At 32.5% G+C, this 13,873-nt stretch overlaps 1 protein-coding gene across 2 annotated transcripts in view; it reads right to left on the bottom strand.

Annotated features, from left to right (window-relative positions):
• The window catches only part of LOC118182481 (galactose-3-O-sulfotransferase 2-like), a 152,152-nt gene extending 139,670 nt beyond the window's left edge, over positions 1–12,482 (bottom strand). For both annotated transcript variants that reach the window (XM_085807285.1, XM_085807286.1), the window contains exon 1: positions 12,301–12,482. In XM_085807285.1, the coding sequence (XP_085663411.1) occupies positions 12,301–12,434 (134 nt within the window). In that variant the 5' untranslated portion in view covers positions 12,435–12,482. The remainder of the gene's footprint in view (positions 1–12,300) is intronic.
• Between the last annotated feature and the right edge of the window lie 1,391 nt (positions 12,483–13,873).

Consider the following 13,873-nt stretch of genomic DNA (forward strand, 5'->3'; position numbering starts at 1 on the left):
TTCTCTGTCGTCTTTAAAGACCCATCAGGGCCGAGTGAATAAAACCGCTGAATACTAAATTCGTTCCAAATCTGGTTTCTAACGAAAGGGCTAGCAGAATGGAATATCGCGTTTTTCGCCTGTTGTAATAGGAATACGAACCAATATCGTAAGAAAGTCCTAAGGCATTCCTTTCAAAAGAGACAGCCTTAGTAGGCTTTTCTATAATCAAATAAACACCAACTTATCCCTTCCAAAGGGAAACGTATTTTAGAAACATCGAAGGAGCTAGTTGTTCGTTGAATTCAATAATCCTTTTAACGCTTTTTTTTCCCATCAAGTGAAGATTTGCCTTCAGTTACTAAATCTGAATTATTTAATGACAGCAAAGCTCGCTAGGACTACCTGTGTATGAAAAGGGATACTTTTGAGGAGAAACTTGTAAGGGATATCGTTTCCTAAGCGCCTATACCAGTGCTCCGCAACCTTTTCTCACCTGCGACGCACAAAAAATCTTTCTGGAATTTTGTGGCACACCAAAAGCTAATGTATATATGTATCGATTTATACACAAAATTTACAATAAATTTTTGTTTTTAATTTGAAAAATATACAATTATAAAACCATAACATATTTATTTATATACAATCATAATAATTATCAATGTGATACCTGCGCTTGCTTCAATGAACACAAAAGTTTTATATTCGGCTCAATATCTGACAACGCAACACGAAGTTCTTGGTCAAGATCTTTTAAGCATGACCGCTTATCATTTTTAATTAATAATAGAGTTGAAAAACTTTGCTCACATAAATATGTCGTAGAAAATGGAAGTAATGTTAAAATTGCTTTTTCGGAAATATGAGGATATTCTTTTTTTAAAAAAATTAAAAAACAAAAATTCTTCAATTTGATTGGTTTGTAGGGTTTATATTTATTTTAACTAACATTTATTTTAAGTTTAAACTATCTTTCTTGTCAAGCCTTACTTTCCCCTGGAATTGCCAATGCCAGAGTATGTAAATTTTAGTAGAACGCGCAAGGATTCAAAATAGTCAGCGGAAGTTTCTGAGTTAAATAGAAGGGAAACGAGTTCGAAGGTGTGCTTTCTTACTTCACGAGCGTGGAGGTGGCTAGTTAGAAATTGAAGAACCACGCGTTTCGGCCTGTGTGCTTGCCTTGGCAGATTGTTAATCTTTCAACGTAATATTCAGAAGTTTGCTGAATTACCAGCGGTATCCTAGAACGCGGAGGGGTTAGTTACGTTTAGAGAGCATCGTAGTTAGTCACTTGTTATTATCTCTTTTCAGTTTCTTATTTTTATTTTACCGCCAGTCGGCGTAGTTTGTGAGCGTCAAGAGCACGCATTTGTAATTTCTAAAGTTGAATAAAAAGGGATTTAAACCCTTCTCAAGACTTTGGTCTACTTCCAGTTCTTAGCAGTCACCACTATTGTTGCGTGCAGGTTGGAAGCGCGCAACGTTACAGGTTTATTTCAAATTTAAAAAAAAAAAAAAAAAGTTTTAGAGCTATTATTTTTAATTAAAATGTTCTGAAACCAATATATTTCGTTTAAATTTATGTTTAAAAAAAGTTATATATTTTTGAGTTCCGAGTTATCAAGGAAGTGCCGAAAAAATTCAAATGCTGACACACTTACAATCACACACACAACCACACAACAGTGAAATATATAAAAACATTTAAAATAGACATTATTAAGGAAAAAAAATTGTCATTGTGTATGAAATACATGATAAAAAATTGCAAAATGTCAAATACATGTATTTGATTGCGGCACACCTATATCCTACTCATGGCACACCAGAGTGCAGCGGCACACCGGTTGCGGAGCACTGGCCTATACCTACGTAACCGAACGCGGAAACATCGTGCAGCCAGCTCGTTCAACAACTGGGAACAAAAGCAATGTAAAATATCAATGTTTCTCGCCTTTAGGCCAAAATGCAGAACAAATCATTTAAACTGAAGTTTTAGCAGTGAAATCAAAATTCCTTTCATTAAAGTTAAGTTATTTGGTATTTTTTTTAATGTGACTGTTTTATTTTCACATATACATATATTATGCTTAACAGCATACGCAACATTTTAAGCATGCCAAGTTAGCATTCGCTATTAGTATTTAGGTAAGCAAAATTTAGGCAAATTTTAGCATTTGTCTTTTTGAAAGCTTTGAAGCTTCTAATTTATTTAAGATTTTAGGCATGGGAGTAGCCATGGGAGTAGCCATGGGAGTGCAAGGAGGTGCACTTGCAACATCTAAACGAATGCAACTCACTTTTTTGTTTTCTTTTTTTCTTTTTTTAAAATTTAAATTAACTGAATTTGACATAAAATTTGCTCTGTTTCTTATTAGTCTTTTAACTTTTTTTTCTTTACTGTGGAGACTTTTGGCCCAACAACTTTAATCTTTTCTCAGCTCTAAAGATTCTCACAGCCGGTCATACAAATAAGCAACTATGCCAACCGGCTTCCTAGGGTCGCGACATCCTTTTGTTTACATTCACCTTAAAAAATATAAATGAGTAACGGATATATGGTTGTAATTTCATCAGTTCCCTGTACACAAGCTTTCTCTTTTTCTCCACTCAATCAGCAGATGAATATAATTTTCAATAGCCTGGAGGCTAAGGAAATCTAGTGACGATGACGTTTGAAAGTCTCAGATCTCTTTCTTGAGTTGGTTTGCACGTGGAATTCAAAACTTTAGGGACACCAGACAGAGTATTTAAAAAAGATATCATATTCGCCATGCAAATTATTGATCCCCTTCCCATAATTGCACTCACATTTTTACCCCCTGCATTTTCTGCACATGTTCATTTTCTGCACACAGAAAAATTATTTGAAGTTAGTGCTAGAACTAACTTTAGATTTCATATATGAGTTTAATGATTTTTTTAATATCACAGTTTTCGTTTCATTCCGATATTTGTTTACAATATTATTTAAAACTTTTTGTGTGAAATTCAGAATCTCTGTATAATTTGTGCACAAAAAACTTCGAATTTAATGTTAATTATTGGTTTTCTAAAGTCAGAAAAGTTTAGTCATGTTTTTGTACTTTGTCAATACTTACAAATACAGATTTTTCTGCTCTATTTCAAAATTGTAGAATAGAGTTTTAATATTTTTTCGTATTATTATGTTGCTTTTACTATAATGATAATAATAATGAACCATTAGATAAGAATGTACTTAGCAGGAACGTAATACAAGTGAAGTGATTTTGCATTCGGATGCTGTGATTTTAATTCATCTTCTGTTTGGCAAATTAACAACAAAAGCACTTTAAAACCGTACTTCATGAAATTAAAATGTTACTTTATGATTATGCCGAAACATTTAAGGAGAATGCTCGACTGAAGCTAAAAAGGTGACTTTCATCTTACGTCACGTTTCTTAAAGATGTCTGTCACTTCATGCTGGGCCACAGATGGGAAGTAGTATTTTACCTTAGCTACAAGAAGCCTAGAGGTAACGGCAGCATTCTGAAAATGATTTTAATGAATCGCCATTGGACTTAATTGATAGGAAAAAAAATTGAAAATAACGTATTCGCGGCATACAAGTTTATATCAACATATTTCAATATAATAAATAAATTGTTATGACATAAAAATAGTTTCTTATCAGCAGGAGAAAAACTGCAATCTAATATAGTTTAATAAGTCTGCACCTGATATTTTCGTAACATAGCTTTTTTGCTCTGTAAAACGTGTGAATCCATCAAAATGTCCAAATCAACGGAAATGCTAATGCCAGAATAAATCTTTCGACTGTTATTAGTCGAAACTAAGTTAAGAAATGCTTATTTCTTAGAACTGTGACTTATTTTCTAGAGAAAAATTAATTTTATAATATGATAATTTTTCAAATTATAATTAGACTGAAATCCCGTTTTATTCACGAAAGGTAATCAGACATTATCATTAGTCTTTTTATTTACCAGTTTTAAAACTACGGAATAGAAGTAACGATTTTCTCCAAAAATAAAGAATTGAATCAAACCATATATGACACATTTAAGCTGTACTGAAACAAGCAATCAGAATTCAGAAGACAGCAAGCACTATTTTAGAACCGATCGACAGCTTTATAATTTATAGCAGTTATTGATGACTTTTGTGTGTAGTGTCGCCAGACTCCCTCAAAAAGTGCGCAGATAATTTATGCCATACATCTCATTAATAATTACTAACAAAAGGTCTTCGGGTAGGCTGTCTAACACAACAATTAGAAACCGTTCAAAGTGGCGACTTTCCTAAATTCCTAAACATAAGAACTATTTCTTAGAAAATGAACAGATTCAAAACATCAGTGGTAGTCATGTTCTCTCAGGTATCACCTCCTTGGGTGGTCGTTTACGGGAAATCTCAGCGTTTAATATCTAAGAAAAAAGGTAAGTAGATGAGACAATTAACAAATTTTTTAAATATCACGTATTTTTTAATTATTACTTTTAAGTAAAATGGATTAGTGGATACATTATTTATTTGCCACAATTTTAATGAATAGTTTTGGTTGATTATTAGTTTTTTTAATAAGAAAATATTTATATTTCCAGAAGACCTTTCGTAATGAGTCCGTGGCAGTCACCAGGTCCGCTAACCACTTGAGCCACCGTAATTTATGACGAGGCAAGAAAAGGCTACTTACATAAAATGAAAGAAGCCTTTGCCGAGTACTCTGTAAGGAGAACTGAACGGTATTTGTGTTATAAATGAAGTAAACTATAAAAATTCCGCATAACCAGCCCATTCCATTGCTTAGAATCGAACTCGGTACGATCTACTAACATTTTGCGATTTCGCAGAGTGAGCCAATAGTTGGTCAAATTATGGCAAAACACCTGAAGACTACTAATTCCTTCGGAAGGAAAGCCTTCATGGAAAAAATTCTAGGCTTTGCAAGCGGGTGGCTCCTTTTCACATTATACAGGGTGTCTCATAAATTTGGGTATGTTTGAGAATTTACACAAAATCAACAAGCGATTTTCTCTTAAAGACTTCGAATATCACAAAGGTTACAGATGGGCATTTTTTGACATAAATTCAAATTTTCTTTATTAGAACCTGTTGTTAATATTGCACTTTAGAACAGAAAGAAAAAAAGTTATCATTATGCAGCATTTATTCATCTGCATTTATGAGAACTTTGCAGTACTATTAATAATGTAATAATACATCTTGAGGTTTCAATTCGAGATATTCTAAAAGACTGAAATGTGAATATCTTTTTAGATACTGACAGCAGACCATTATCTATCAGCTATAATTTGAAGTGAAATGTACCTTATGCCGAAAATATCCGCCTCTATAATAAGTCTGTAGGTGCAAACTCTCTCTCTAGCGCGCCAATCTGTGTATTTTACATGATTTTTAGAATGTATCAAAATTTACGGTACACCTCGTATATGGACACACTACTGCACAGCTAACCTGCTCAGTTGTCAGCAACGAAAGCCGGAACAATATACAATGATCTGTAGTCTATACAGCGTTGGTGATGACCTGGCCCTTTTTTTTTTTTTTTTTTTGTTTCTTTGCATTCGTTACTTCACATGTTACTCTTACGATATTCTAATAATGTATATGTTCTCTATTGATTCCTAAAGGCAACTGTGAAATAACACTAGTGGAACTAAACATGAATAAAAAAGCTTCTGTGAAATAACACTAGTGGAACTAAACATGAATAAAAAAGCTTCTGTGAAATAAAGAATCTGGTAGAATTACTTTAATGATGCATTTATCGGTAAGCCGCCTCGGACGATACAGCAGTTAGCGGCGGCTGATCAGTTGAGGAGACGCTAGACTCAGGATCGAATCCCTGATGAGACATGGACGTTTGCTGACTGCACATTGTCTTTGTGGCATGAAATCCGTCGAGCTCCAAAATCCTTTTCAGAAATTCTGGTAAGAGGAAAGGGGTAACAGACCTTCGGATTCTATCTTCCGCAATGCTCTAGGTCAGAAACATGATAGAGATGAGGCTTTTGCATTAATCCTGTAGAAACATTAGGTAATTTTTGGAAGCAGAAGAAGTGAAAAATGAGCAACGCCTTCCGCGGGAATCGAACTACGGACCTCTGGAACACGCGCCTAGCAAGCAGACCACTACACCACAAAGCCACGCTAAGAAGGCGGGAGAAATACCTTATAAACCAAATAATTCAATCCAGTCCAATATCCGCCAAAATGTTAAACGCGGAAATAAATAATATTTTGAAACGTAGATAAGTAAGCTACTGTTTGTGCATTCCCCCTGATGAAGCAGAATAAAGCAGTTGCGGAGAACTGGAGAATCTGAAGATTATTGCAATGCTCAGTCTTTAGAATGAAACTGAAGAGATTGCAAGACTTTAGCCTAAGGCAGCTTGCACATGATATTCTAAAAAAGAAATCCCGGTAATTTTGGGGTTACTTTGGTGATCTAAATTTCCCATACAGTAGATGCCGCTCAGTGTGATCATATTTTGCATTTTCCAAGGCTCTTTTGATAACATTAAACAACGAAGGAAAAATATTCTTCAAAATAGCAATGGCATTTAACTAATTTAATATAAAAATTTCAAGAAACATGTAAATATGTATTTTCATGACGTTTTAATTAGGAAAATGAAAAGTTTGTTTATAAATCATTCATAATGCTATTAATGCAAAATTTCATTTATGACCTATTCAGAACATTTTTGGAAATTATCTGACGGATGCTGTACCCTTAATTTTAATATTCAGAAGGCGTCCGTCATTTAAAAAGAACATGCAGAAGTAAAGTTTTAAACTAAGCAAAAAAGCAATCTTAGTTTGTCACAAGGAGGTTTTTAAAAAATTCCTTTTTCTTCCCTTCTTTCTTTTATCATGGGAAAAGAAAAAAAATTTGCAGATTTTTATTTCTCCTGAAGAAGAATGTTTTGTGCCTGATCGCTCTGAATATTGTCAGAGCTACTCAGAATCTAAAGTTGCTTTTTTGCCTACTTTTAAACTGACTGAAATCGAAATTAAGCTATGTGGCGATTTAACCTCTCACCACGCGAAATTTCTATGTCACTTGGAAATTTTTATAACATATTATTTTAGACATTATTTTTAGACTTTATCTGGTGAATTTATCTTCTATTTGGCGGACTTTAAAAATTTATTCTGTAATAAGTTTGATCATACCAATCGAATTGTTGATCTCAATAAGCAATGTATTTTTCGTATTTTCGTATACAAACGGGCAGGACTCCGGCAAATCGATAAAAATGTTTGAATAATAACATTAATAGCAATCACATTAAGCAGCGTCTACTTTATATTGATTAACACGAAACTTTCATAGTCAATAAGCCTGCCAAAAACGTTTAGTTGTTCAGCCGATTATGGAAAAGCAGAAGTGGAATTATCTACTTAAAGAAAGGGTTGCATTCACGGAGGCCTTTCTAAGGGAAACAGCCAGCCCATTCGCTGGGAATAGAACCCTGATCGAATCATTAGTATTCAGTGGTCTTGGCCACTGCAAGGCAAACCTACTGAAATGAAATAGTAGAATGTCTACGATACTAGTAGAACACAGAACTTCAGATTTCTGTCTTTACAAAGAAAGGTCTAAAAAAATATTGTTTGATGAGAAGATTTCAGTTCCTTTTGAGGATGAATGATCAAATGTAATTTTCCCTTCATATACCAGTGAAAATCTTGATTCATTAGTCTACATACTCATGACACTGTTTTAAGCAATAACAGCCGTACGTGGCTTGTAACGATTATGAGTATATAACATTTGAACTCTTCAGTGTTTTAAGGGAATTCACATTACATATAACTTTCCAAAGCGTGAATCATACTTAGTAATTTCTTGACTAATCTAATCATTTAATAACTCCATCAGCTGTTACAGCCGACGATGTCAATCTGGAAGATGACCAGCTGGAACGAATATTCCCAGCTTATCCAAATGGGCACTTGGATCACATTGAACACAAATATAAAGCAAAAACTATGAATCAAATATATCAAAAATAAAAGAACTTAGATTTATAAATTAAGTTCATAAACTGTTTCAATAAATAACTAACTTTTATTGAATAATTATCGTTAATATGGCGGAAATATGTGGTGAACTTTAACAAAATTGTCAATGTTTAATCAAAGGTTAACGAATAGTGTACTAACTTCTTCTTGCTTATAAGTCTGTATTACATGGGATAAAATCCAATTTTGACTTTGCATGCACTTCAAAATCCATTTAAGTGCAAAGTTTAGAATATTTTTTGGCAAAATTTACACTGCTGTAGTATCACGGATGCATTTACTTTAATCTAACATCTTTACTTCGAAATCTAAAAACATATGTTTACTCGTAAATGTGATTTAATGATGATATTTCATAAATGTATTATGTTTTATCTAAATGCGTTTTGGAATAAATTAAATTGTCTCAGTGAACTGTGTACTATTATTTTATGAACGATTAAATGTTCCTAAAATATTAATATTTATCTAAAGCAGGGATGGCCAATACTCGGCACACGCGCCGCCACAGTATGGCATGCTAAGACTTATTGAAAAATTTAAAGATTTGAAAACGTAATAATGTCATCTGTATCAACTCCGTCGATAGATACATACATAAAAACATTAGAATAAATGTAATAACTCATTGAATTTTGCTGCCCAACCGACATAGTGGTTAACGACGCAGAATGCCGTACTGAAGGGCCCGGGTTCGAATCACAGCGTAGGCATGCATGTTTGTAAATGCATAGTGTATGTTCAGTATGGAGGCACTTTAAATATGCGGCGAGCCGAAAGTCCTGTCGAGAGGCTGATTGTAGGAGCAGAAGGGTGGAAGACCATCGTATCCGTCCCCTCCCCCGGAGTGCTCTCCTTCAAAATTGGGGGCGAAGCTGAGCAAAATCGTGCCATATGATACTCAAAAGCTCTTGCCAACGACAGGCGCAATCCCGCACTTCTTGCCACGATGTATTTCGTGGGCTTGTTCTGCTGTTACTATCAGACGTGAGATAAGTCACAAAAATACTCTTTTTATTTTAGTTTAGGTTTATTTCACTATAGTGACACTCCGTCGCAATACTATTGTACGTTTGGATCAATATATGTTTGTGAACAAAAGTTTTCTATTATAAATATAATAAAAACGAAATATCGTTTAAGAATAACTGATATGAGCCTAAAACACCTAATTTTTTAGCATTTTCGAGAACTAATCCTAATATAGATGACTTGGTAGAAAAATTACATATTCAAAAACCACATTAATTAAGTACTGACTGTTTAATAATTATTTAGAATTAAATGTTTCAACTTACTCATTTTTATTTTATACATAAACTAACCCAGTGAACCTTTAAAATTATTTATTAACAATGAAAACCATAGTTTCTACCTTTGTTTTATTTATTATATTATTTTTTAAATGTCCACTACTCAGTCATACATAAAAAATGTGCTATTTGTGCAAAAATCCCATAATCAGTCTATGAATAATATTTTTTCACCTCTCATTTTTTAATATGGAAGTGGTAACTTCCATATTAAAAAACATAACCTTTTTCTTCAGATAACTTTCTTCATAAAGACATAAATTTTTCATAATTAACTTAACTTTTTTCTTCAGATAGTGGCACTCTTCCTAAAATTTTTGGCCGTCCCTGATCTAAAGTAATCGAAAACCACGCACAGCGTACCATGGAAAATTAAAAACCACACTGTTTCTGCTATAGTTGCCCCATCTGACCTCAAGTTCCTTTGGATTCATCCTATGCCATTTGACCCTTTGAATTTATCGAATCTTTCAGTTACAGTGTTCTGAATTTAAAAATGTCTTTCTTTCCCTGTAACTTTTCTGATTGTTTCGTATAGCTTTCACACTATTGAACTTGAGTTTGACATTTATATTTCATCATAACCTACCAATTAAAAAAAAAGGCTGTACCAGGAAATTATCTCTCTCGGGATTTATACATACCTTTCCACAGAAAGCTTGAACAACAGTTAAATGAGACCCAGGTTTATACGAAACTTTGGTAAATAAATCCTTTCCTAATCAACTGATATTTCGTATGCCATATTCTTCTCATAAATCGTAGTATTTTCATTTCAAAGCATTTTTAATGATATAGTGTTATTTCTTGCTCATTTATTGTATTCGCCTAAAAATAAAGCATTTAACAACTGTTTATAGCTATGTCAGTAATGTCATAAGCTTTGTGGCGTACAGACTCCACTGACGACCTTCCTGGCATATATTTTGAAGGAATACTCGAATTTGTTATTAATACCTTTCACGTTAACAACTTAAGTTACCAAAAATTATTTACATTAGGAACTAAAACTGCCTTCAAACTTATTTCGGACGAATCACGGAAAAGACTCCAGTTTTTCTCACGCCACTGCTTAAATTAAAACATTAATCCCCAACCAGCATAGCAACAATATTTTCCTTTACAGATACTGAGCTTTCTTTTTACTTGCTATGTTTCTCTGAATTTTATGGAGCATGTTTGCCTAATTATAAAAACTGATTTGCAGCTGATATATCAGAAAACGCTTCACTTCGATAAATATGTTCCTTCTTTTTCCCCTTTAATTTTTTAGTAAAAGTAACTTATTTCTTCCAAGTGGTGGTTAATGTAGAAATTTTAAGGCAATTTCGGAATAAACATGATCTAAATTACATAAAATACTCATCAATTTTAGGGAGCATTTTCCTGATGAACAGAGCTATCAAATCCTGAGCATTGCAGTCCATTTTGAAAATTCGTTTTCTAGAGTTTGCTTTGTTATTTTGACAGCGAAAATTTTAATTTACCCTTTAGCATTTCTTATGTACAATTTATCAAGCAATACGACTTTTATTTGTTCTCTTCTAAAAACAGAGCATTTTCTACGTCTTCTTTCTCTACTAAAAAGGATGAAATTTTTACTGTGTTGCTTTTCATATTTAATTTTGCGTTACTCTAGTTGTAGAGAACAAATGATATTACTGTTACAACTGAAATAATAAGTACGCTTTTTTTTTCCTAACACGGAAACACAAATTATTTTTTACTTTACTGAAGTTAATGTTTAACATTCTCAGACATGTGTAAATAAATTTAAGTCACTATACTTATCAGAGTACTAAAGTTATTTAAACAAAGCAAAAGTAATACATCTTTTATATATTTGGATTTCTGCTGTATTTTTATAATTATGAAGTAACTTATGAAGCACTTACAGAGTTTATTTAAAGAAACAATTTTCAGTCTTAAAGTTATGATTTACATAATAATTAATTTCTAAAACAGAAATTATCCTGCAGTATGAAGGTTCAACTTACAAACACACTTAACTCTTTAAGTATATATTAATTATTTCAAAAGTACTCTTAGTTCTTTAATCATTTTACATACTTGGTACATACCGAATATGTAAAATAATTCCAGATAATTCTGTTTGATCTATATATTAATTATATAGGTAAAATTCCATCAGTGCACCTAGCAAAGTTGCCAGACTTTACCATGTTCTTTCTCTTTTAGCAACTAAAATAGCATTAATATGCAGAAAATGATAATGAAAGAAGTGAAATAATAATATGATATTCCATGGTCTTATCGTTTTGATACTATACGAGTCTCTTAGAGTCTCAAAACTGTGTTACTATGTTTATATTTATGAAATACAGATACGCTGAATTTTAAAAATATGCGTAATCCTAAATTATAAATATACGCATTTTTTAAAATACTTTAACGCAATTAATTCGATTTATAATGCTAAATGATACATTTTATTCCTGAAATGCTACAATTGGTACAACATTAAACATTTTATATTATGAATTCTAAAATGTGGACATGAGAGAAAGAGCTTTTATACGTATCGCAGTAAAATACTTTGGGTGCCTGACGTGCATCTTAAAAAATTAGAATTAATGTACTCATCCATTACACCTTTACCTTTCTTTTTTTTTCAGTCAATCAAAAGTAATTTTTATCCTAATTCTGTTGATCTGTTGAAGGGAGCCTCATTTATTAATTGCTAATATGCAGGTATTAATCTTATGTTTCCAGAACAGGAAATGTATCATGATTTAAAAAATAAAATCACTTAACTTACGATTACACTTTCAAAGATGATATTAATTCTAAAATAAGGACATGAAACCAGTAATATTTTCTCTAGCAAGAACTGGTTGAATTCAAAAAGAATTGTTTTTAAACCTGGACGAGTATTTTTGTAAAAACATTTTTCTTCTCATTTTTTTTAATATGTATATGTACAGAAAAAGAGATATGAACTGACCTGATAACTTCCGAAAAATTGTATTTACCGGGAAATCCAATCATAAAAGTCAAAAAGGAAAGTAAAATAAATACATAAATGACAAGAAGACAGCGGCGTTTCATGCATTGCATCCACAACAGACCCATATTCATGTAACATCATCGCACGTTTCTCCTTGTTGACGAATCACAGTCTAATCTGTTCGCGCCTCTAGTCAGCTAACTGTTCGTTTCCTTTTTTCGCTCTCCGCTAGAGGGCGCAGCTCCTGTTTCCTTTCGAGACGATTGAATTTCAAAGAAAAAAGCAAAGAAACATAATTTTTGTCTCCATGTGATAGCCTAGGTTCTTACCAGTGTAGAGATTCCAGGCTATAATTATCGCTGAAAGAAACACTGATACAGAAATCACTAATTCGAAAAGTAAACGAATATGCTTTGCTAAGGCGTAGTCGTTTATGTTAAGAAATATGCCAAGTTTTAACTGCTAAGATTCATTTTTGGTGGTAAAGTTCGTCTAATATTTTTTTCTTTAAAACAACTTCAAATATTGGAAATAATTTTTAGTGCTATTTCCCAGTTTTTGGTCAATTTGTTTTCAAATCATCGTCCACTGTCCCCTTAATATTTTTTCTTTAAAAGAACTTCAAATATTGGAAATAATTTTGCGTTATTTTAAGAATCCTTTTCAGGAATTTATTCTTTTGACTGACGGCGGTTTTATTGTCCTTGTCAAATTTACAAATAACGTAGCATTAATAGTAAAAATTCTAAATGTTAATTTAGATTAATTAAATTTTCTTGTCACTTTTCGCTATTTTTGTCACAAAAATGGAAGACATAAAAATCAAAAACCATTAATATAAATGTATGTGTGCATACATTTATATTAATGGTTTTTGATTAATGATTTTGATTAATGGTTTTTGATTAATTATATTAATGGTATGCAATATGACGTTTTACACATGCTGTTTTATTCAAAGTATAGAAGACTACAGTCTAAAATTTGCCTTCTTCTGTATCCAAGCGAGAATTTTACATATGCAAAAAAAAAAAAAAAAAAAGTGTATAAATTCAAACCTTCATTCAAACATTCCTTTCTAGCAAGCACTGAAAACTTTACCTCTGACAGACTTTGTTAAAAACAAAGAAGATTCTCGTTTCTTTTTTTAATTGTTAAGTATGTTATACTACTGCTGATTTCTGATTTTCATGTAGTTTACTTTCTATGAGAGTTAAGGGAGGAGACAGAGGGGGGGGAATTTACTTTTTAAGACTTGCAAATAGAACCTGCGTTCATTCGGGGAGTAGGTTTAGGCTCCGCAGGGACCAAATGGCATTGTCATGTCTGTCATGCCTGTAAGAAATATGTATGACAGTAAGAAATATGTATAAATTGAATAAAATTATATGCATTATGCATATAACTTTTAGTTATGCAATATTAATAAAAATATACTTTTAATTCGTAGTTCTTAAATCTTGGTGACTTTAACCTCACGAGTAGCCGAGCGAATAAAAACCGCTTTGTAAGAATGTTGATAGTTTGTTCTGCGTTCGAAAGCAGGAGAATGGGCTGGCTTCATGATTGA

This window comes from Stegodyphus dumicola, chromosome X1, assembly GCF_044657685.1.
Source record: "Stegodyphus dumicola isolate Sdum_Otavi_A_Nest chromosome X1, ASM4465768v1".
Taxonomy (NCBI): Eukaryota; Metazoa; Arthropoda; class Arachnida; order Araneae; family Eresidae; genus Stegodyphus; species Stegodyphus dumicola.